Source organism: Oncorhynchus kisutch, unplaced genomic scaffold (assembly GCF_002021735.2).
Source record: "Oncorhynchus kisutch isolate 150728-3 unplaced genomic scaffold, Okis_V2 scaffold2600, whole genome shotgun sequence".
Taxonomy (NCBI): Eukaryota; Metazoa; Chordata; class Actinopteri; order Salmoniformes; family Salmonidae; genus Oncorhynchus; species Oncorhynchus kisutch.
This window is the reverse complement of record NW_022264545.1, coordinates 1,627-27,231: the sequence shown is the minus strand read 5'-3', so window position 1 is coordinate 27,231 and position 25,605 is coordinate 1,627. Positions and strand designations below refer to the sequence as shown.

Below are 25,605 nucleotides of genomic sequence, written 5' to 3'. Positions count from 1 at the left end.
GAGGACCATCAGCATGAACATCCACTGTCTGTCCTATACAGTGGGAGAGGACCATCAGCATTAGACAGCATGAACATCACTGTCTGCTCCTATACAGTGGGAGAGGACCATCAGCATGAGACAGCATGAACATCACTGTCTGCTCCTATACAGTGGGAGAGGACCATCAGCATGAGACAGCATGAACATCACTGTCTGCTCCTATACAGTGGGAGAGGACCATCAGCATGACATCACTGTCTGCTCCTATACAGTGGGAGAGGACCATCAGCATGAACATCACTGTCTGCTCCTATACAGTGGGAAGAGGACCATCAGCATGAGACAGCAATGAACATCACTGTCTGCTGCTCCTATACAGTGGGAGAGGACCATCAGCATGAACACATCACTGTCTGTCCTATACAGTGGGAGAGGACCATCAGCATGAGACAGCATGAACATCACTGTCTGGTCCTATACAGTGGGAGAGGACCATCAGCATGAGACAGCATGAACATCACTGTCTGCTCCTATACAGTGGGAGAGGACCATCAGCATGAGACAGCATGAACATCACTGTCTGCTCCTATACAGTGGGAGAGGACCATCAGCATGAACATCACTGTCTGCTCCTATACAGTGGGAGAGGACCATCAGCATGAACATCACTGTCTGCTCCTATACAGTGGGAGAGGCCCATCAGCATGAACATCACTGTCTGCTCCTATACAGTGGGAGAGGACCATCAGCATGAGACAGCATGAACATCTGTCTGCTCCTATACAGTGGGAGAGGACCATCAGCATGAACATCACTGTCTGCTCCTATACAGTGGGAGAGGACCATCAGCATGAGACAGCATGAACATCACTGTCTGCTCCTATACAGTGGGAGAGGACCATCAGCATGAGACAGCATGACTCACTGTCTGCTCCTATACAGTGGGAGAGGACCATCAGCATGAGACAGCATGAACATCACTGTCTGCTCCTATACAGTGGGAGAGGACCATCAGCATGAGACAGCCATGAACAATCACTGTCTGCTCCCTATACAGTGGGAGAAGGGACCATCAGCATGAGACAGCATGAAACTCACTGTCTGCTCCTATACAGTGGAGAGAGGAACCATCAGCATGGAGACAGCATGAACATCACTGTCTGCTCCTATACGAGTGGGAGGGAGGACCATCAGCATGAGACAGGCATGAACATCATCTGTCTGCCTCCTATACAGGGGGAGAGGACCATCAGCATGAGACAGGCATGAACAATCACTGGCATGCCTCCTATACAGTGGGAGAAGGACCATCAAGCAGTAGACAGCATGAACATCACTGTCTGCTCCTAGTACAGTGGGAGAGGACCATCAGCATGAACATCCACTGTCTGCTCCTATACAGTGGAGAGGACCATCAGCATGAACATCACTGTCCTGCTCCGATACAAGTGGAAGAGGACCATCAGCATGAAGACAGCATGAACATCACTGTCTGCTCCTATACAGTGGGAGAGGACCATCAGCATGAACATCAGTGTCTGCTCCTAATACAGTGGGAGAGGACATCAGCATGAGACAGCATGAACATCACTGTCTGCTCCTATACAGTGGGAGAGGACCATCAGCATGAGGACAGCATAAACATCACTGTCTGCTCCTATACAGTGGGAGAGGACCATCAGCATGAGACAGCATGAACATCAATTGTCTGCTCCTATACAGTGGAGAGGACCATCAGCATGAGACAGCATGAACATCACTGTCTGCTCCTATACAGTGGGAGAGGACCATCAGCATGAGACAGCATGAACATCACTGTCTGCTCCTATACAGTGGGAGAGGACCATCAGCATGAACATCACTGTCTGCTCCTATAACAGTTGGGAGAGGCCCATCAGCATGAACATCACTGTCTGCTCCTATACAGTGGGAGAGGACCATCAGCATGAGACAGCATGAACATCACTGTCTGCTCCTATACAGTGGGAGAGGGACCATCAGCATGAACATCACTGTCTGCTCCTATACAGTGGGAGAGGACCATCAGCATGAGACAGCATGAACATCACTGTCTGCTCCTATACAGTGGGAGATGGACCATCAGCTATGAACATCACTGTCTGCTCCTATACAGTGGGAGAGGACCATCAGCATGAACATCACTGTCTGCTCCTATACAGTGGGAGAGGCCCATCAGCATGAACATCACTGTCTGCTCCTATACAGTGGGAGAGGAACCATCAGCATGAGACAGCAATGAACATCACTGTCTGCTCCTATACAGTGGGAGAGGACCATCAGCATGAACATCACTGTCTGCTCCTATACAGTGGAGAGGGACCATCAGCATGAGACAGCATGAACATCATTGTCTGCTCCTATACAGTGGGAGAGGACCATCAGCATGAGACAGCATGAACATCACTGTCTGCTCCTATACAGTGGGAGAGGACCATCAGCATGAGACAGCATGAACATCACTGTCTGCTCCTATACAGTGGGAGAGGACCATCAGCATGAACATCACTGTCTGCTCCTATACAGTGGGAGAGGCCATCAGCATGAACATCACTGTCTGCTCCTATACAGTGGGAGAGGACCATCACATGAGACAGCATGAACATCACTGTCTGCTCCTATACCAGTGGGAGAGGACCATCAGCATGAACATCACTGTCTGCTCCTATACAGTGGGAGAGACCATCAGCATGAGACAGCATGAACATCACTGTCTGCTCCTATACAGTGGGAGAGGACCATCAGCATGAACATCACTGTCTGCTCCTATACAGTGGGAGAGGACCATCAGCATGAACATCACTGTCTGCTCCTATACAGTGGGAGAGGCCCCATCAGCTATGAACATCACTGTCTGCTCCTATACAGTGGGAGAGGACCATCAGCATGAGACCAGCATGAACATCATGTCTGCTCCTATCAGTGGGAGAGGGACCATCAGCATGAACATCACTGTCTGCCTCCTATACAGTGGGAGAGGACCATCAGCATGAGACAGCATGAACATCACTGTCTGCTTCCTATTACAGTGGAGAGGACCATCAGCATGAGACAGCATGAACATCACTGTCTGCTCCTATACAGTGGGAGAGGACCATCAGCATGAGACAGCATGAACATCACTGTCTGCTCCTATACAGTGGGAGAGGACCATCAGCCATGAGACAGCATGAACATCACTGTCTGCTCCTATACAGTGGGAGAGACCATCAGCATGAGACAGCATGAACATCACTGTCTGCTCCTATACAGTGGGAGAGGACATCAGCATGAGACAGCATGACATCACTGTCTGCTCCTATACAGTGGGAGAGGACCATCAGCATGAGACAGCATGAACATCACTGTCTGCTCCTATACAGTGGGAGAGGACCATCAGCATGAGACAGCATGAACATCACTGTCTGCTCCTATACAGTGGGAGAGGACCATCAGCATGAAACAGCATGAAAATCACTGTCTGCTCCTATACAGTGGGAGAGGACCATCAGCATGAGACAGCATGAACATCACTGTCTGCTCCTATACAGTGGGAGAGGACCATCAGCATGAGACAGCATGAACATCACTGTCTGCTCCTATACAGTGGGAGAGGACATCAGCATGAGACAGCATGAACATCACTGTCTGCTCCTATACAGTGGGAGAGGACCATCAGCATGAGACAGCATGAACATCACTGTCTGCTCCTATACAGTGGGAGAGGACCATCAGCATGAGACAGCATGAACATCACTGTCTGCTCCTATACAGTGGGAGAGGACCATCAGCATGAACATCACTGTCTGCCTCCTATACAGTGGGAGAGGACATCAGCATGAACATCACTGTCTGCTCCTATACAGTGGAAGAGGACCATCAGCATGAGACAGCATGAACATCCACTGTCTGCTTCAATACAGTGGGAGAGGACCATCAGCATGAACATCACTGTCTGCTCCTATTACAGTGGGAGAGGACCATCAGCATGAGACAGCATGAACATCACTGTCTGCTCCTATACAGTGGGAGAGGACCATCAGCATGAGACAGCATAAACATCACTGTCTGCTCCTATACAGTGGAGAGGACCATCAGCATGAGACAGCATGAACATCACTGTCTGCTCCTATACAGTGGGAGAGGACCATCAGCATGAGACAGCATAAACATCACTGTCTGCTCCTATACAGTGGGAGAGGACCATCAGCATGAGACAGCATGAACATCACTGTCTGCTCCTATACAGTGGGAGAGGACCATCAGCATGAGACAGCATAAACATCACTGTCTGCTCCTATACAGTGGGAGAGGACCATCAGCATGAACATCACTGTCTGGTCCTATACAGTGGGAGAGGACCATCAGCATGAGACAGCATGAACATCACTGTCTGGTCCTATACAGTGGGAGAGGACCATCAGCATGAGACAGCATGAACATCACTGTCTGCTCCTATACAGTGGGAGAGGACCATCAGCATGAGACAGCATAAACATCACTGTCTGCTCCTATACAGTGGGAGAGGACCATCAGCATGAACATCACTGTCTGGTCCTATACAGTGGGAGAGGACCATCAGCATGAGACAGCATGAACATCACTGTCTGGTCCTATACAGTGGGAGAGGACCATCAGCATGAGACAGCATGAACATCACTGTCTGCTCCTATACAGTGGGAGAGGACCATCAGCATGAGACAGCATGAACATCACTGTCTGCTCCTATACAGTGGGAGAGGACCATCAGCATGAACATCACTGTCTGCTCCTATACAGTGGGAGAGGACCATCAGCATGAACATCACTGTCTGCTCCTATACAGTGGGAGAGGCCCATCAGCATGAACATCACTGTCTGCTCCTATACAGTGGGAGAGGACCATCAGCATGAGACAGCATGAACATCACTGTCTGCTCCTATACAGTGGGAGAGGACCATCAGCATGAACATCACTGTCTGGTCCTATACAGTGGGAGAGGACCATCAGCATGAGACAGCATGAACATCACTGTCTGGTCCTATACAGTGGGAGAGGACCATCAGCATGAGACAGCATGAACATCACTGTCTGCTCCTATACAGTGGGAGAGGACCATCAGCATGAGACAGCATGAACATCACTGTCTGCTCCTATACAGTGGGAGAGGACCATCAGCATGAACATCACTGTCTGCTCCTATACAGTGGGAGAGGACCATCAGCATGAACATCACTGTCTGCTCCTATACAGTGGGAGAGGCCCATCAGCATGAACATCACTGTCTGCTCCTATACAGTGGGAGAGGACCATCAGCATGAGACAGCATGAACATCACTGTCTGCTCCTATACAGTGGGAGAGGACCATCAGCATGAACATCACTGTCTGCTCCTATACAGTGGGAGAGGACCATCAGCATGAGACAGCATGAACATCACTGTCTGCTCCTATACAGTGGAGAGGACCATCAGCATGAGACAGCATGAACATCACTGTCTGCTCCTATACAGTGGGAGAGGACCATCAGCATGAGACAGCATGAACATCACTGTCTGCTCCTATACAGTGGGAGAGGACCATCAGCATGAGACAGCATGAACATCACTGTCTGCTCCTATACAGTGGGAGAGGACCATCAGCATGAGACAGCATGAACATCACTGTCTGCTCCTATACAGTGGGAGAGGACCATCAGCATGAGACAGCATGAACATCACTGTCTGCTCCTATACAGTGGGAGAGGACCATCAGCATGAGACAGCATGAACATCACTGTCTGCTCCTATACAGTGGGAGAGGACCATCAGCATGAGACAGCATGAACATCACTGTCTGCTCCCTATACAGTGGGAGAGGACCATCAGCATGAAACAGCATGAACATCACTGTCTGCTCCTATACAGTGGGAGAGGACCATCAGCATGAGACAGCATGAACATCACTGTCTGCTCCTATACAGTGGGAGAGGACCAACAGCATGAGACAGCATGAACATCACTGTCTGCTCCTATACAGTGGGAGAGGACCATCAGCATGAGACAGCATGAACATCACTGTCTGCTCCTATACAGTGGGAGAGGACCATCAGCATGAGACAGCATGAACATCACTGTCTGCTCCTATACAGTGGGAGAGGACCATCAGCATGAACATCACTGTCTGCTCCTATACAGTGGGAGAGGACCATCAGCATGAACATCACTGTCTGCTCCGATACAGTGGAAGAGGACCATCAGCATGAGACAGCATGAACATCACTGTCTGCTCCTATACAGTGGGAGAGGACCATCAGCATGAACATCAGTGTCTGCTCCTATACAGTGGGAGAGGACCATCAGCATGAGACAGCATGAACATCACTGTCTGCTCCTATACAGTGGGAGAGGACCATCAGCATGAGACAGCATAAACATCACTGTCTGCTCCTATACAGTGGGAGAGGACCATCAGCATGAGACAGCATGAACATCACTGTCTGCTCCTATACAGTGGGAGAGGACCATCAGCATGAGACAGCATGAACATCACTGTCTGCTCCTATACAGTGGGAGAGGACCATCAGCATGAGACAGCATGAACATCACTGTCTGCTCCTATACAGTGGGAGAGGACCATCAGCATGAGACAGCATGAACATCACTGTCTGCTCCTATACAGTGGGAGAGGACCATCAGCATGAGACAGCATGAACATCACTGTCTGCTCCTATACAGTGGGAGAGGACCATCAGCATGAAACAGCATGAACATCACTGTCTGCTCCTATACAGTGGGAGAGGACCATCAGCATGAGACAGCATGAACATCACTGTCTGCTCCTATACAGTGGGAGAGGACCATCAGCATGAGACAGCATGAACATCACTGTCTGCTCCTATACAGTGGGAGAGGACCATCAGCATGAGACAGCATGAACATCACTGTCTGCTCCTATACAGTGGGAGAGGACCATCAGCATGAACATCACTGTCTGATCCTATACAGTGGGAGAGGACCATCAGCATGAGACAGCATGAACATCACTGACCACCATCAAGATGAACAATTCTGTTACAGATGCGCCATTTTAATAGGACCCTGCTTCTCACAGCAGGAAAATAATCCTGCAATTGTGGATTATAATTAATGGACATTTTTGTGAAACATTTTTCATTAGGGCAAATCAAGGCTGACATTTTTAAGTGGAAATCAGAAACGTTAGAAGCCTTTTAAACCTTGAATACACTACAATTTGCATTTCCTGCTGAGTAGGAAAATTCTCTGCAACAACAGTGATCAAATTAAGATAGCAGACCAGTACAACTCTATTTCACCCTACTGTTCTACAGCATGAGTGACTCATCATCCAAGCCCATTTACCAGTATCAGAAGAGGCTGGTGAGAGGAGCCATAGGAGGACGGGCTCATTGTAAAGATTGGAATAGAATACATGGAACGGTATCAAACATATGGAAATCACGTTTGACTTTGTTCCATTGGTTCCATTCTAGTCATTACAATGAGCCCGTCCACCTGAAGCTCCTCCCACCAGCCTTCTCTGGTCTCAAACCCACTATCCCAGCACCACACCACAGTTTACCCAACTGAACTCATGCTCAATTCTACAGTCAGCCTGAACCGACTGTGTTTCTCAGCAACCAGATTCTCCAACTCTCAGCTAAGCAGACATCAAAGTCCTCAGTGCACCAGGGATAGATCCTATCAGGTGGGACTGTTTTAAAAGACACATCTGATGAATCTGTAGGCTCTTCATTCCCTCTGCAAAGTCTCAAAGAGAAAGTTAAAGAAATAGACTTCAAAAAGTCAACTGTTCCGCCTGCCTATGAAAACATCTTCTCTCTTGTTCCCAAAAGCATTTTTCTCTCTCCCCAAGCTGCTGTTTCTTTCGCTTTCTCCTGCTCTGCCTAGTTCTGCCTCCTCACAATACAAGTTTAAAGGGCACACAGAAGTTGAGCTCATTGCTCTTGGCCTACGTAATCCCACCAAATCCTCTAATCCCATTCTTCATAAACCAGACAACCGCTCCAGATTACCAATCATACAGACACCCTCATTCTAAACTCAATCGAGGGTGATCAAACAAAGTCCAGGGGCGTGTTCATTAGGATAAATCATAGCAAAACATTTTGCATAGGAAAACAAAAATGTCCATGTAGTCCCTGTTTTCTTCTGTTTGGTGATTAATGACTGTGACCCAGCTGATTGTGACTGCCCAGCTAGCACATAACGTTCTGAGAACCATTTGTTTCTTAGAGCTTGGTAAGAGTGTGGTGGTCCTATGGTTGTTTTGCATACAACCATCCCACAATGTTCTGGGAATGGTGCAGGATAGCTGCGCCTTGAGGTCGGACGCCGAGCAGTTACCTAACAGGCAGTGATGCAACCAGTCAACATGCTTGCGATGGTGTACCTTTATATCTTTAAGGATCTGAGGACCCATGGCAAATTTTTTCAGTCTACTGAGGGGGAATAGGCGTTGTCGTGCCCTCTTCACGACCGTCTTAGTGTGTTTGGACCATGGATGGTTTGTTGGTGATGTGGACACCAAGGGACTTGAAGCTCTTGACCTGCTCCACTACAGCCCCATTGATGTGAATGGGGGCGTGCTCGACCGTCCTTTTCTTGTAGTCCACAATCAGATCCTTTGGCTTGATCACGTTGAGGGAGTGATTGCCAGGTCTCTGACCTCCACCATATAGGCTGTCTCATCGTTGTCGGTGATCAGGGCTACCACACTTGTGTCATCTGCAAACTTAATGATGGTTTTTGAGTCGTGCGTGGCCACGAAGTCGTGTGGGTGAAGAGGGAGTACAGGAGGGGACTAAGTACGCACCCCTGAGGGGCCCCATGTTGAGGATCAGCATAGCAGATGTGTTGTTGCCTACCTTTACCACCTGGAGGCGGCCCGTCAGGAAGTCCAGGATCCAGATGCAGAGGAAGGTGTTTAGTCACAGGGTCCTTAGCTTAGTGATGAGCTTTGAGGGCACTATGGTGTTGAACCCTGAACTGTAGTCAACTAACAGTATTCTCACGTAGGGTTTCCTTTTGTCCAGTTGGGAAAGGGTAGTGTTGAGTGCAATAGAGATTGCGTTTTCTGTGGATCTGTTGGGGTGGTATGCAAATTGTAGTGGGTCTAAGGTTTCTGGAATAATGGTGTTGATGTGAGCCATGACCAGACTTTCAAAACACTTCATAGCTACAGATGTGAGTGCTAAGGGGCAGTAGTCATGTAGGCAGGTTACCTTGGCGTTCTTGGGCACAGGGACTATTGTGATCTGCTTGAAACGTAGGTATTACAGACTCGGTCAGGGACAGGTTGAAAATGTCAGTGAAGACACTTTCCAACATGCTCTGAGTACACGCCCTGGTAATTTGTCTGGCCCAGCGGCCTTGTGAATGTTGACCTGAATGTTGACTTTGAAATGGGGTCTGTTTGAATATACTAAAGTGAACAGCTTTGTTAGAGTTTTTAAAAAACATGGCATGCTAGCTCTCTTTCCTGGTGGCGCAGTTGACTAATTCTATAGATAGAGATCAGAAGATCATAGGTTTGAATCTCACTGATGCCGTGCCACAATAAATGTATTTGCATGACTAATTTGCATGACTAATGCCTAAGAAAATGTTCATGCATCCTTTCTGTGCTTGGAGTTAAAAAGGTGAACCCAAACTAAGTTAGTAGTGTTAATAAAAGTCTTACTGAAACTTTCAGTGAAAGTTATTCAAAAACCTCAAAATAACCTACAATTTCCATTGTCAGAACATTAATAAAACCTCCCAGGAAAACTTTCAGGAAACCATAGTAAAATGTTATCACAACCTCACTACAACAAAAAATGTACGTTCCCAGAATAGGCTATTCTCAGAACATTTAAAAACGTTCAATTTTACCGGTCAGGAAACTGAATGCTTCGTTCCCAGAACCAATGGGAAACCAAAAACACCTACTCTCTGTGTGACAGTTTGGAATGCAGCGCATTCGCAGGTTGATACATGTGATGACAAAGTGGCTGGATGGGGAGTGTGCAGTCCTCTAACCGATGAGAGCTGACTGAGACAGGAGAGCTCTGTGTGATTTTGGGACAGAGAGGGACGGCCAGGGCCGTCAGGCCACGTGAGAGGGGTCCTTTGTAAATTGTCTGCAAACGGCCAACAAGAGTGCCTTAAGAAAATGAAGGGGGAACGAAGGAGGCCTGAGCCAGGACGTGTGCTGACACTTAACGCCATGGCATGGGATGAGACGGAGAGGCTGTGTGTGTGTGTGTGTGTGTTTGGCGCACTCCCCTGAGCACCAGGTGTTAGCAGCACATTACATTACCGGCACTGAACTCCACTAATGGGCTCCTTCAGAGAGACAGACACAAAGTGACAAGTGTGTAGTGATAGGCTACATATTAGCTTTGCTCTCCTGAGTCCTTCATAAATTTAACTAGCATAATATGGGTCTTCTTTAAATAAATAAAAATTGGTTCATTTGGTGCCCAAAATATTTATCAAAGACAAGTTGCGTAACATAATGAAACTCAATATTCAGTGATGGATGACCTACCAACGCCAGTTAAAGAGGTGGTCTCACTTAAACATATTCCCACATATTACACACCAGCAGAAGACTTAAACATATTCCCACATATTACACACCAGCAGAAGACTTAAACATATTCCCACATATTACACACCAGCAGAAGACTTAAACATATTCCCACATATTACACACCAGCAGAAGACTTAAACATATTCCCACATATTACACACCAGCAGAAGACTTAAACATATTCCCACATATTACACACCAGCAGAAGACTTAAACATATTCCCACATATTACACACCAGCAGAAGACTTAAACATATTCCCACATATTACACACCAGCAGAAGACTTAAACATATTCCCACATATTTCACACCAGCAGAAGACTTAAACATATTCCCACATATTACACACCAGCAGAAGACTTAAACATATTCCCACATATTACACACCAGCAGAAGACTTAAACATATTCCCACATATTACACACCAGCAGAAGACTTAAACATATTCTCACATATTACACACCAGCAGAAGACTTAAACATATTCCCACATATTACACACCAGCAGAAGACTTAAACATATTCCCACATATTACACACCAGCAGAAGACTTAAACATATTCCCACATATTAAATCAAATCAAATCAAATTTTTATTTGTCACATACACATGGTTAGCAGATGTTAGTGCGAGTGTAGCGAAATGCTTGTGCTTCTAGTTCCAACAATGCAGTAATAACCAACAAGTAATCTAGTTAACAATTCCAAAACTACTACCTTATAGACACAAGTGTAAGGGGATAAAGAATATGTACATAAAGATATATGAATGAGTGATGGTACAGAGCGGCATAGGCAAGATACAGTAGATGGTATTGAGTGCAGTATATACATATGAGATGAGTATGTAAACAAAGTGGCATAGTTAAAGTGGCTAGTGATACATGTATTACATAAGGATGCAGTAGATGATTGAGAGTACAGTATATACGTATACATATGAGATGAATAATGTAGGGTATGTAAACATTATATTAGGTAGCATTGTTTAAAGTGGCTAGTGATATATTTTACATCATTTCCCATCAATTCCCATTATTAAAGTGGCTGGAGTTGAGTCAGTGTGTTGGCAACAGCCACTCAATGTTAGTGGTGGCTGTTTAACAGTCTGATGGCCTTGAGATAGAAGCTGTTTTTCAGTCTCTCGGTCCCAGCTTTGATGCACCTGTACTGACCTCGCCTTCTGGATGATAGCGAGGTGAACAGGCAGTGGCTCGGGTGGTTGTTGTCCTTGATGATCTTTATGGCCTTCCTGTGACATCGGTTGGTGTAGGTGTCCTGGAGGGCAGGTAGTTTGCCCCCGGTGATGCGTTGTGCAGACCTCACTACCCTCTGGAGAGCCTTACGGTTGTGGGCGGAGCAGTTGCCGTACCAGGCGGTGATACAGCCCGACAGGATGCTCTCGATTGTGCATCTGTAGAAGTTTGTGAGTGCTTTTGGTGACAAGCCGAATTTCTTCAGCCTCCTGAGGTTGAAGAGGCGCTGCTGCGCCTTCTTCACGATGCTGTCTGTGTGGGTGGACCAATTCAGTTTGTCTGTGATGTGTACGCCGAGGAACTTAAAACTTACTACCCTCTCCACTACTGTTCCATCGATGTGGATAGGGGGGTGTTCCCTCTGCTGTTTTCTGAAGTCCACAATCATCTCCTTAGTTTTGTTGACGTTGAGTGTGAGGTTATTTTCCTGACACCACACTCTGAGGGCCCTCACCTCCATCCTGTAGGCCGTCTCGTCGTTGTTGGTAATCAAGCCTACCACTGTTGTGTCGTCCGCAAACTTGATGATTGAGTTGGAGGCGTGCGTGGCCACGCAGTCGTGGGTGAACAGGGAGTACAGGAGAGGGCTCAGAACGCACCCTTGTGGGGCCCCAGTGTTGAGGATCAGCGGGGTGGAGATGTTGTTGCCTACCCTCACCACCTGGGGGCTGCCCGTCAGGAAGTCCAGTACCCAGTTGCACAGGGCGGGGTCGAGACCCAGGGTCTCGAGCTTGATGACGAACTTGGAGGGCACTATGGTGTTAAATGCCGAGCTGTAGTCGATGAACAGCATTCTCACATAGGTATTCCTCTTGTCCAGATGGGTTAGGGCAGTGTGCAGTGTGGTTGAGATTGCATCGTCTGTGGACCTATTTGGGCGGTAAGCAAATTGGAGTGGGTCTAGGGTGTCAGGTAGGGTGGAGGTGATATGGTCCTTGACTAGTCTCTCAAAGCACTTCATGATGACGTAAGTGAGTGCTACGGGGCAGTAGTCGTTTAGCTCAGTTACCTTAGCTTTCTTGGGAACAGGAACAATGGTGGCCCTCTTGAAGCATGTGGGAACAACAGCCTGGGATAGGGATTGATTGAATATGTCCGTAAACACACCAGCCAGCTGGTCTGCGCATGCTCTGAGGGCGCGGCTGGGGATGCCGTCTGGGCCTGCAGCCTTGCGAGGGTTGACAAGTTTAAATGTTTTCCTCACGTCGGCTGCAGTGAAGGAGAGTCCGCATGTTTTAGTTGCGGGCAGTGTCAGTGGCACTGTATTGTCCTCAAAGCGGGCAAAGAAGTTATTTAGTCTGCCTGGGAGCAAGACATCCTGGTCCGTGACGGTGCTGGTTTTCTTTTTGTAATCCGTGATTGACTGTAGACCCTGCCACATACAGTGCCTTGCGAAAGTATTCGGCCCCCTTGAACTTTGCGACCTTTTGCCACATTTCAGGCTCCAAACATAAAGATATAAAACTGTATTTTTTTGTGAAGAATCAACAACAAGTGGGACACAATCATGAAGTGGAACGACATTTATTGGATATTTCAAACTTTTTTAACAACTCAAAAACGGAAAAATTGGGCGTGCAAAATTATTCAGCCCCTTTACTTTCAGTGCAGCAGACTCTCTCCAGAAGTTCAGTGAGGATCTCTGAATGATCCAATGTTGACCTAAATGACTAATGATGATAAATACAATCCACCTGTGTGTAATCAAGTCTCCGTATAAATGCACCTGCACTGTGATAGTCTCAGAGGTCCGTTAAAAGCGCAGAGAGCATCATGAAGAACAAGGAACACACCAGGCAGGTCCGAGATACTGTTGTGAAGAAGTTTAAAGCCGGATTTGGATACAAAAAGATTTCCCAAGCTTTAAACATCCCAAGGAGCACTGTGCAAGCGATAATATTGAAATGGAAGGAGTATCAGACCACTGCAAATCTACCAAGACCTGGCCGTCCCTCTAAACTTTCAGCTCATACAAGGAGAAGACTGATCAGAGATGCAGCCAAGAGGCCCATGATCACTCTGGATGAACTGCAGAGATCTACAGCTGAGGTGGGAGACTCTGTCCATAGGACAACAATCAGTCGTATATTGCACAAATCTGGCCTTTACGGAAGAGTGGCAAGAAGAAAGACATTTCTTAAAGATATCCATAAAAAGTGTCATTTAAAGTTTGCCACAAGCCACCTGGGAGACACACCAAACATGTGGAAGAAGGTGCTCTGGTCAGATGAAACCAAAATTGAACATTTTGGCAACAATGCAAAACGTTATGTTTGGCGTAAAAGCTACATAGCTCATCACCCTGAACAGCCATCCACTCTCTGTCAAACATGGTGGTGGCAGCATCATGGTTTGGGCCTGCTTTTCTTCAGCAGGGACAGGGAAGATGGTTAAAATAGATGGGAAGATGGATGGAGCCAATACAGGACCATTCTGGAAGAAAACCTGATGGAGTCTGCAAAAGACCTGAGACTGGGACAGAGACTTGTCTTCCAACAAGACAATGATCCAAAACATAAAGCAAAATCTACAATGGAATGGTTCAAAAATAAACATATCCAGGTGTTAGAATGGCCAAGTCAAAGTCCAAACCTGAATCCAATCGAGAATCTGTGGAAAGAACTGAAAACTGCTGTTCACAAATGCTCTCCATCCAACCTCACTGAGCTCGAGCTGTTTTGCAAGGAGGAATGGGAAAAAATTTCAGTCTCTCGATGTGCAAAACTGATAGAGACATACCCCAAGCGACTTACAGCTGTAATCGCAGCAAAAGGTGGCGCTACAAAGTATTAACTTAAGGGGGCTGAATAATTTTGCACGCCCAATTTTTCAGTTTTTGATTTGTTAAAAAAGTTTGAAATATCCAATAAATGTCGTTCCACTTCATGATTGTGTCCCACTTGTTGTTGATTCTTCACAAAAAATTACAGTTTTATATCTTTATGTTTGAAGCCTGAAATGTGGCAAAAGGTCGCAAAGTTCAAGGGGGCCGAATACTTTCGCAAGGCACTGTACCTCTTGTGTCTGAGCCGTTGAATTGAGATTCTACTTTGTCTCTATACTGACGCTTAGCTTGTTTGATTGCCTTGCGGAGGGAATAGTTACACTGTTTGTATTCGGTCATGTTTCCAGTCACCTTGCCCTGATTAAAAGCAGTGGTTCGCGCTTTCAGTTTCACGCGAATGCTGCCATCAATCCAGGGTTTCTGGTTTGGGAATGTTTTAATCGTTGCTATGGGAACGACATCTTCAACGCACGTTCTAATGAACTCGCACACCGAATCAGCGTATTCGTCAATGTTGTCGTCTGACGCAATACGGAACATATCCCAGTCCACGTGATGGAAGCAGTCTTGGAGTGTGGAATCAGATTGGTCGGACCAGCGTTAAACAGACCTCAGCGCGGGAGCTTCTTGTTTTAGTTTCTGTCTGTAGGCAGGGATCAACACACCAGCAGAAGACTTAAACATATTACCACATATTACACACCAGCAGAAGACTTAAACATATTCCCACATATTACACACCAGCAGAAGACTTAAACATATTCCCACATATTACACACCAGCAGAAGACTTAAACATATTCCCACATATTACACACCAGCAGAAGATGTGATGCAGTTAGAGATGCTGTTATGGTACAGGAATACTGTAGTGGCCTGTCAGGGACATGCTCTGTTCTCTTTGTCTCCGTTGACTCACACAGACAAGCACAAACAAAGAGATTTCAGTCATATTTCCGCTTGTCTTCATGTTGACATACACACTAGCAGCTGCTCTACCTGAACTGTTCTAGACACCAGACAAGTTCTAAAACAATTACAGGTGTCAAAACACCTTTCTTTGGGTAAGAAGCCTCTGTGAAAATGTGTGTGTTATATGTTGAAACTCTCACTCTGTCAGATGGCTTTGATAAACTTCACTTTACCTTTAGTTTTTTGGCAAGCACCAGAAACACTGCACACGGTTGCATGATGAAAAACAAACAAAATAATTCAGAGGGCTTGGATACTGAGACATCAAATAGAGAGGGGGAGTTCAGAGCTACCTCACCTCAGCTGACATTTGTTATGAAGAGAACAGGAGTGTGTGTGTGTGTGTGTATGAGAGTGTGAGTGCACGCCCGTGCATGTGTACCTCTGTGTGGAGGTCAGCCTAAACTAACAGGGGTAGAGCACCTAATTTCCAGTGAAAGAGGGCCCTTTCATGTTGCGGGCCTCACCTGGCTATAGACTGTGTTTAATTATTAAAGAGGGGTCTTACCCGGCCTCGCAGGCCCGCTTTTGATGCTTCTTAAATTCCATCCTGCTGACAGACTATCTCGCTGCACATGTGTGTGTGTGTGTGTGTGTGTGTGAGATAGATATATAGAGTGAAAGAGAGAAACTGTGTGTGTATGGGTAGGAGTACACTTTACCTGTGAAAGCTATTGAATGCAAATATCTGCGTGTGTGAGAGACGGAGATAGAGAATGTGTGTGTGTGAGAGCGAAAGTGAGAGAAAGTGTGTGTGTGTGTAGGTATGTACACGTTAATTGTGAAAGCTGCTGAATGTCATAACAGAAGCTAAATTCATGAAGTACTGTACTGTGTCTGAATGGCCCCTGTTGCTGATCATCCATACCTAATCCCCCACCCCTACTTTGTCCCACCTTAGGTCCTTAACACACACACACACACACACACACACACACACACACACACACACACTCTCTCTCTCTCTCTCTCTCTCTCAGGTTAGATGGGATTCGGTAAAGTTGAAGTCAGAAGTTTACATACACCTTAGCCAAATACATTTAAACTCAGTTTTTCACAATTCCTGACATTTAATCTCAGTAAAAAGTCCCTGTTATAGGCCAGATAGGATCACCACTTTATTTTAAGAATGTAAAATGTCAGAATAATAGAAAAGAGAATGATTTGTTTCAGCTTTTATTTCTTTTATCACATTCCCAGTGGGTCAGAAGTTTAAATACACTCAATTAGTATTCGGTAGCATTGCCTTTAAATTGTTGAACTTGGGTCAAATGTTTCGGGTAGCCTTCCACAAGCTTCCCACAATAAATTGGGTGAATTGTGGCCAATTCCTCCTGACAGAGCTGGTGAAACTGAGTCTGGTTTGTAGGACTCCTTGCTCGTACATACTTTTTCAGTTCTTCCCACAAATTGTCAATAGGATTGAGGTCAGGACTTTGTGATGGCCACTCCAATACCTTGACTTTGTTGTCCTTAAGCCATTTTACCACAACTTTGGAAGTATGCTTGGGGTCATTGTCCATTTGGAAGTCCCATTTCCGACCAAGCTTTAACTTAACTGATGTCTTGAGATGTTGCTTCAATATATCCACATAATTTTCCTTCCTCATGTTGCCATCTATTATGTGAACCAGTCCCTCCTGCAGCAAAGCACCCCCACAACATGATGCTGCCACCAACATGCTTCACGGTTGGGATGGTGTTCTTTGGCTACAAGCCTCCCCCTTTTTCCTCCAAACATAACGATGGTCATTGTGGCCAAACAGTTCTATTTTTCTTTCATCAGACCAGAGGACATTTCTCTCAAAAGTACGATCTTTGTCCCCATGTGCAGTTGCAAACCGTAGTCTGCCCCCCCCCCCCCATGCTGTTTATACTTGCATACTATTGTTTGTACAGATGAACGTGGTACCTTCAGGCGTTTGGAAATTGCTCCCAAGGATGAACCAGACTTGTGGATGTCTACAATTTTTGGGGATTTTCCCATGATGTCAAGCAAATATTCCCTGAGTTTGAAATACATCCACAGGTACACCTCCAATTGACTCAAATGATGTCAATGAGCCTATCAAAAGCTTCAAAGGCCATGACATAATTTTCTGGAATTTTCCAAGCTGTTTAAAGGCACAGTCAACTTAGTGTATGTAAACTTCTGACCCACTGGAATTTGGATATAGTGAATTATAAGTGAAATAAACTGTCTGCAAACAATTGTTGGAAAAATTACCTGTGTCATGCACAAAGTAGATATCCTAACCGACTTGCCAAAACTATAGTTTGTTAACAAGAAATGTGGAGTGGTTGAAAAACGAGTTTTAATGACTCCAACGTAAGTGTATGTAAACTTCTGACTTCAACTGTAAGATAGGACACCTCACCCTTCATGTCAGATCTGCTTGTCCGCAAACACTTTATGAGGGGCGTGTTCAAACATGAGACAGAGGGTGTATACAGTAAGTGTTACTGATGGTGAAAACAGTGTTCCTCCAACTTCCCCAATCTCCCCCACTCACGGTAGCCTGTGTCTGGGCGCCATACTCAGCCTCCATCTTGGCCAGCCTCTGGTTGGTGTCCTCCAGCAGCACCTGAATGTTCTCCGTTTGCTTCTTCTGCAGGTCAAACTTCTCTTGCTCCATGCCCGCCACCGCCGCGTGCAGCTGGGGGGAGGAGGGGCAATGGACACCACAGCATCAGTCAGCCTATCACAGCTACTACGTGTGGTACCTTGGCTACCTCCACTGGCCCAGGTGTCCAATCAGAGACATTCTACTGTACCAACTCTGGCCTGTTCTGCGTCTCTCTCTCTCTGCGTCTGTCTCTCTGAGTCTGTCTCTCCCTGTGTCTCTCTGTCTCGCTCTCAATTTCAATAGATATATCAAGTAGAGGTCGACCGATTATTATTTTTCCAACGTCGATACCGATTATTGGAGGACCAAAAAAAAGCTGATGCCGATTGATCGGCCGATTTTTAAAAATGTATTTGTAATAATGACAATTACAACAATACTGAATGAACACTTATTTTAACTTAATAATAATAACATCAATAAAATAAATTTAGCCTCAAATAAATAATGAAACATGTTCAATTTGGTTTAAATAATGCAAAAACAAAGTGTTGGAGAAGAAAGTAAAAGTGCAATATGTGCCATGTAAGAAAGCTAACGTTTAAGTTCCTTGCTCAGAACATGAGAACATATGAAAGCTGGTGGTTCCTTTTAACATGAGTCTTCAATATTCCCAGGTAAGAAGTTTTAGGTTGTAGTTATTATAGGAATTATAGGACTAATTCTCTCTATACCTTTTGTATTTCATTAACCTTTGACTATTGGATGTTCTTATAGGCACTTTAGTATTGCCAGTGTAACAGTATAGCTTCCGTCCCTCTCCTCGCTCCTACCTGGGCTCGAACCAGGAACACAACGATAACAGGCACCCTCGAAGCAGCGTTACCCATGCAGAGCAGGGGGAACAACCACTCCAAGTCTCAGAGCGAGTGACGTTTGAAATGCTATTAGCGCGCACCCTGCTAACTAGCTAGCCATTTCACATCGGTTACACCAGCCTAATCTCGGGAGTTGAAAGGCTTGAAGTCATAAACAGCGCAATGCATGAAGCATTTTATTTATTTATTTATTTTATTTTACCTTTATTTAACCAGGTAGGCAAGTTGAGAACAAGTTCTCATTTACAATTGCGACCTGGCCAAGATAAAGCAAAGCAGTTCGACAGATAAAACGACACAGAGTTACACATGGAGTAAAAACAAACATACAGTCAATAATGCAGTATAAACAAGTCTATATACAATGTGAGCAAATGAGGTGAGAAGGGAGGTAAAGGCAAAAAAGGCCATGATGGCAAAGTAAATACAATATAGCAAGTAAAATACTGGAATGGTAGTTTTGCAATGGAAGAATGTGCAAAGTAGAAATAAAAAATAATGGGGTGCAAAGGAGCAAAATAAATTAATTAATTAAAATTAAATACAGTTGGGAAAGAGGTAGTTGTTTGGGCTAAATTATAGGTGGGCTATGTACAGGTGCAGTAATCTGTGAGCTGCTCTGACAGTTGGTGCTTAAAGCTAGTGAGGGAGATAAGTGTTTCCAGTTTCAGAGATTTTTGTAGTTCGTTCCAGTCATTGGCAGCAGAGAACTGGAAGGAGAGGCGGCCAAAGAAAGAATTGGTTTTGGGGGTGACTAGAGAGATATACCTGCTGGAGCGTGTGCTACAGGTGGGAGATGCTATGGTGACCAGCGAGCTGAGATAAGGGGGGACTTTACCTAGCAGGGTCTTGTAGATGACATGGAGCCAGTGGGTTTGGCGACGAGTATGAAGCGAGGGCCAGCCAACGAGAGCGTACAGGTCGCAATGGTGGGTAGTATATGGGGCTTTGGTGATAAAACGGATTGCACTGTGATAGACTGCATCCAATTTGTTGAGTAGGGTATTGGAGGCTATTTTGTAAATGACATCGCCAAAGTCGAGGATTGGTAGGATGGTCAGTTTTACAAGGGTATGTTTGGCAGCATGAGTGAAGGATGCTTTGTTGCGAAATAGGAAGCCAATTCTAGATTTAACTTTGGATTGGAGATGTTTGATATGGGTCTGGAAGGAGAGTTTACAGTCTAACCAGACACCTAAGTATTTGTAGTTGTCCACGTATTCTAAGTCAGAGCCGTCCAGAGTAGTGATGTTGGACAGGCGGGTAGGTGCAGGTAGCGATCGGTTGAAGGAGAGTTGTATGGCATTGAAGCTTGCCTGGAGGGTTGTTAACACAGTGTCCAAAGAAGGGCCGGAAGTATACAGAATGGTGTCGTCTGCGTAGAGGTGGATCAGGGACTCACCAGCAGCAAGAGCGACCTCATTGATGTATACAGAGAAGAGAGTCGGTCCAAGAATTGAACCCTGTGGCACCCCCATAGAGACTGCCAGAGGTCCGGACAGCAGACCCTCCGATTTGACACACTGAACTCTATCAGAGAAGTAGTTGGTGAACCAGGCGAGGCAATCATTTGAGAAACCAAGGCTGTCGAGTCTGCCGATGAGGATATGGTGATTGACAGAGTCGAAAGCCTTGGCCAGATCAATGAATACGGCTGCACAGTAATGTTTCTTATCGATGGCGGTTAAGATATCGTTTAGGACCTTGAGCGTGGCTGAGGTGCACCCATGACCAGCTCTGAAACCGGATTGCATAGCAGAGAAGGTATGGTGAGATTCGAAATGGTCTGTAATCTGTTTGTTGACTTGGCTTTCGAAGACCTTAGAAAGGCACGGTAGGATAGATATAGGTCTGTAGCAGTTTGGGTCAAGAGTGTCCCCCCCTTTGAAGAGGGGGATGACCGCAGCTGCTTTCCAATCTTTGGGAATCTCAGACGACACGAAAGAGAGGTTGAACAGGCTAGTAATAGGGGTGGCAACAATTTCGGCAGATAATTTTAGAAAGAAAGGGTCCAGATTGTCTAGCCCGGCTGATTTGTAGGGGTCCAGATTTTGCAGCTCTTTCAGAACATCAGCTGAATGGATTTGGGAGAAGGAGAAATGGGGAAGGCTTGGGCGAGTTGCTGTTGGGGGTGCAGTGCTGTTGTCCGGGGTAGGAGTAGCCAGGTGGAAAGCATGGCCAGCCGTAGAAAAATGCTTATTGAAATTCTCAATTATGGTGGATTTATCAGTGGTGACAGTGTTTCCTATCTTCAGTGCAGTGGGCAGCTGGGAGGAGGTGTTCTTATTCTCCATGGACTTTACAGTGTCCCAGAACTTTTTTGAGTTAGTGTTGCAGGAAGCAAATTTCTGCTTGAAAAAGCTAGCCTTGGCTTTTCTAACTGCCTGTGTATAATGATTTCTAGCTTCCCTGAACAGCTGCATATCACGGGGGCTGTTCGATGCTAATGCAGAACGCCATAGGATGTTTTTGTGTTGGTTAAGGGCAGTCAGGTCTGGGGAGAACCAAAGCATTGCGAAGAGCTGCTGTCAAACGCAAGAAAGTGCTTTTTGAATGAATGCTTACGAGCCTGCTGCTGCCTACCATCGCTCAGTCAGACTGCTCTATCAAATCATAGCCTTAATTATAACATAATAACACACAGGTCATTAATATGGTCGAATCCAGAAACTATCATCTCGAAACTAAGACGTTTACTCTTTCAGTGAAATACCTAACCGTTACGTATTTTATCTAACGGGTGGCATCCATCCAGTCTAAATATTCCTGTTACATTGCACAACCTTCAATGATATGTCCTAATTACGTCAAATTCTAGCAAATTAGGTGGCCCAAACTGTTGCATATACACTGACTCTGTGTGCAATGAACGCAAGAGAAGTGACACAATTTCACCTGGTTAATATTGCCTGCTAACCTGGATATCTTTTAGCTTAATATGCAGGTTTAAAAATATGTACTTCTGTGTATTGATTTTAAGAAAGGCATTGATGTTTATGGTTCGGTACACATAGGAGCAACGACAGTCCTTTTTCGTGAATACGCATCGCATCGATTATATGCAACGCAGGACATGCTAGATAAACTAATAATATCCTCAACCATGTGTAGTTAACTAGTGATTATGATTGATTGACCGATTGTTTGTTATAAGATCATTTTAATGCTAGCTAGCAACTTACCTTGGCTTACTGCATTCGCGTAACAGGCAGGCTCCTCGTGGAGTGCAATGTAATCAGGTGGTTAGAGCGTTGGACTAGTTAACTGTAAGGTTGCAAGATTGAATCCCGAGCTGACAAGGTAAAAATCTGTCGTTCTGCCCCTGAACAAGGCAGTTAACCCACCGTTCCTAGGCCGTCATTGAAAATAAGAATATGTTCTTAACTGACTTGCCTAGTTAAATAAAGATTAAATAAAGGTGTAAAAAAAAATATATATAGAAAATATCGGCCAAATGGGTGTCCAAAATACAGATTTCCGATTGTTATGAAAACTTGAAATCGGCCATTCCGATTAATCGGTCGACTTCTAATATCAAGTCACCCCTTATTCCGGGGCGAGAGACCTTCTTTTAAAACCTCTTAAGGATCTCTACGGATAGGTGTCCCACACTCAGGACGTTTGAGCTAACATAGGCTAATACGATTAGCATGAGGTTGCAATTAAGAACATTTCCCAGGACATAGACATATCTGATATTGTCAGAAAGCTTAAATTCTTGTTAATCTAACTGCACTGTCCAATTTACAGTAGCTATTACATTGAAAGAATACCATGCTAGTGTGCACACAGTTATGAAATTGAAAAGTTATTAATAAACCAATTAGGCACATTTGGGCAGTTTTGATGTAAAAGAATTGAACAGAAATACAATGGTTCATTGGATAAATTGTGCCTGGGCTGGAATAATACATTATGGCCCTTTGCTTGAATTTCAAAGATGATACAACAAAAAAAGAATACAAAAAAATGCATGTTTTTTTCTTTGTATTATCTTTACCAGATGTAATGTGTTATATTCTCCAACATTAATTTCACATTTCCACAAACTTCAAAGTGTTTCCTTTCAAATGGTATCAAGAATATGCATATCCTTGCTTCAGGGCCTGAGCTACAGGCAGTTAGACTTGGGTATGTCATTTTAGGTGAACATTTTAAAAAGGGGGCAGATCCTTAAGAGGGCAGAAGAGTTACTCTTTCTCATACATCTAAGCAGAGCTTCCCTTATGGATTTCACTATCATGCTCTTGGTGACCCTGAACAGATAAGGGAAAATGTCATTTCAGATCTCATTGAGCAGCTTAGTTAACTAGAGTTAGCGGGACTGAAAAGACAATTTAGAGAAGAAGTACTAACATTATTTTTTCAGTAAAAGAAAACACACAGGCCTGGCCGAGTGAGCCTACAATGAAACGTCTAGAATAAAGATTTCCCAGCTCTATACTGAACCTGGCTTGGTTGAGGTCAGCCCAGATTCCGCCCTTTCAAATCCTTCTATTGCAGCCTTCCTCAGGCTTAGGAGTGCTTAGGGGCTAGGGCTGGTTGGAAATCGACTTCAGCCCTTCAACTTTCTTTTACCTTTTTCTCCCACTCGTTTTTCAGGGAGTCGGTGCTCTGATCTGACATCTTCTTCAGCTCGCCGATCTGCTTCTCTTTGCTCTCACGGATGACCTGGGACTCGCGCACCACGCTTTGAACTGTGGATGGAAAAACAACACACACACACAGACAGAGAACTCAGTAAGGCCCAGCCTCAGGGCCCACACACACACACAGACAGAGAACTCAGTAAGGCCCAGCCTCAGGGCCCACACACACACAACATTTGTTTCTTTCACACTACTTCAAGCAAGTTCTGTGAAAGTCACTTTTTGTATCCCTCGTCATTGTTGTTTCATATTGTATGTCAGCACTGAGAATATCTCCAATCTCCCATAGTATAAATGGGTTAAAGCTGAGTATAGAGAACGTCTGCAACTAAATCGCTCTGTGCTGGAAGTGTACTGTACAACATGCACTGTCACTAAAGAATCTGTTTATGACAAGTGTGAAATATCAGAGTCTCATAAACGTGCTGTTAGAAGGAGCACAGCTGGGTAGCATCGGGCCACACCAGTGGGGTCTCACCCTGTAACAGTAACACTGAGTTTAAACTGGGGTTTTACTCTGAGTGTGCAGAGACACACTGGTGTAAATATCCCCTTGAGTCTGCCTCCAGGCTCGACCCCCACTATGACCCCACGACCTCTCACCTTTCTTCTCCAGCTTGCGCACACTCTCCTCCGATTCCTTGTGCTTGGCTCTGTACATGGTCTTCAGCTCATCGATCTCGCCATTCTTACGGTCTAAAATCTAAAGTGGAAAAGGGGGTTACATGTTGTTTCATAGAGCTGCAAAATGTTGTATAAATAGTGTTGTTCCGGACACACCTCATATTCAGCTCTTCCTTCATTTCTCATCTACTGTTTTTGTTCAGGTGGTTATTTTATTTTAGAACCTTTACCTTTAAAGACAGGTTTTTACCTAGTCCGCTCGGGGATTCGATCTTGCAACCTTTCGGTTACAAGTCCAACGCTCTAAACACTGGGCTACCTGCCTGGGTATGCAGATATACAGGACATATCTGAGCATAACATTCAGGAACATGCTCAGTAGAAATGATGTGCTTCAACATGATTTCAGTGCACTGTGGTGGGTGCAAAATGTGTGTCCTCATACCTTTGCAAGCTAGACTTATTGAAAGTGAACCACTTAAATTAGTAGCCCAAGGCCCCGTCCAGAACCAACCCCTAGCACTAGACACTTGTGTAGATCTGAAAGGATTGGATAGGTATAAGCAAGATGGCAAAATAATCAGCCGGGTGGACAACCACACCTATCCAATTCTTTCAGATCTACATGAAGTGCCTGGGGAACGGGCTAGGGGTTGTTTCTTGACAGGGTCCATAATGGAGCAATATTGTATAATTGCTACACCTGAGATTGAGATTGCCTGACTGATTGCCACCAGCTGTCTCTAACTGAAAGCTAGACGAGTGAAGGTGCCAATACAAGGAGAGAGCAGCACCCTCACAGTTAAAGGGCCTCAGAGGTATGTGCTCAGTCCCCTCATGTACTCCCTGTTCACTCATGACTGCATGGCCAGGCACGACTCCAACACCATCATTAAGTTTGCTGATGACATAAAAGTGGTAGGCCTGATCGCCGACAACGATGAGACAGCCTTTAAGGAGGAGGTCAGAGACCTGGCCGGGTGGTGCCAGAATAACAACCTCTCCCTCAACGTGATCAAAACTAAGGAGATGATTGTGGACTACAGGAAAAGAAGGACCGAGCACGCCCCCATTCTCATCGACGGGGCTGTAGTGGAGCAGGATGAGAGCTTCAATATCCTTGGTGTCCACATCACCAACAAACTAACATGGTCCAAGCACATGAAGAAAGTCGAAGAGGGCACGACAAAACCTATTCCCCCTCAGGAGACTGAAAAGAGTTGGCATGGGTCCTCAGGTTCTCAAAGGTTTTACAGCTGCACCATTGAGAGCATCCTGACGGGTTGCATCACTGCCTGGTACGGCAACTTCTCTGCCTCC

General features: G+C 45.4%; 1 protein-coding gene across 1 annotated transcript; it reads right to left on the bottom strand.

The window, feature by feature from the left end:
- Positions 1 to 4,991: 4,991 nt before the first annotated feature.
- Positions 4,992 to 24,364, bottom strand: LOC109879602 (centrosomal protein of 112 kDa-like; the record flags this gene model as incomplete). Its single annotated transcript, XM_031819787.1, has 4 exons — positions 4,992 to 5,000; positions 18,081 to 18,224; positions 23,591 to 23,709; positions 24,265 to 24,364. Coding segments are annotated over 4 exons (372 nt in total), but the record flags the coding sequence as incomplete, so codon positions are not given.
- Positions 24,365 to 25,605: the final 1,241 nt, after the last annotated feature.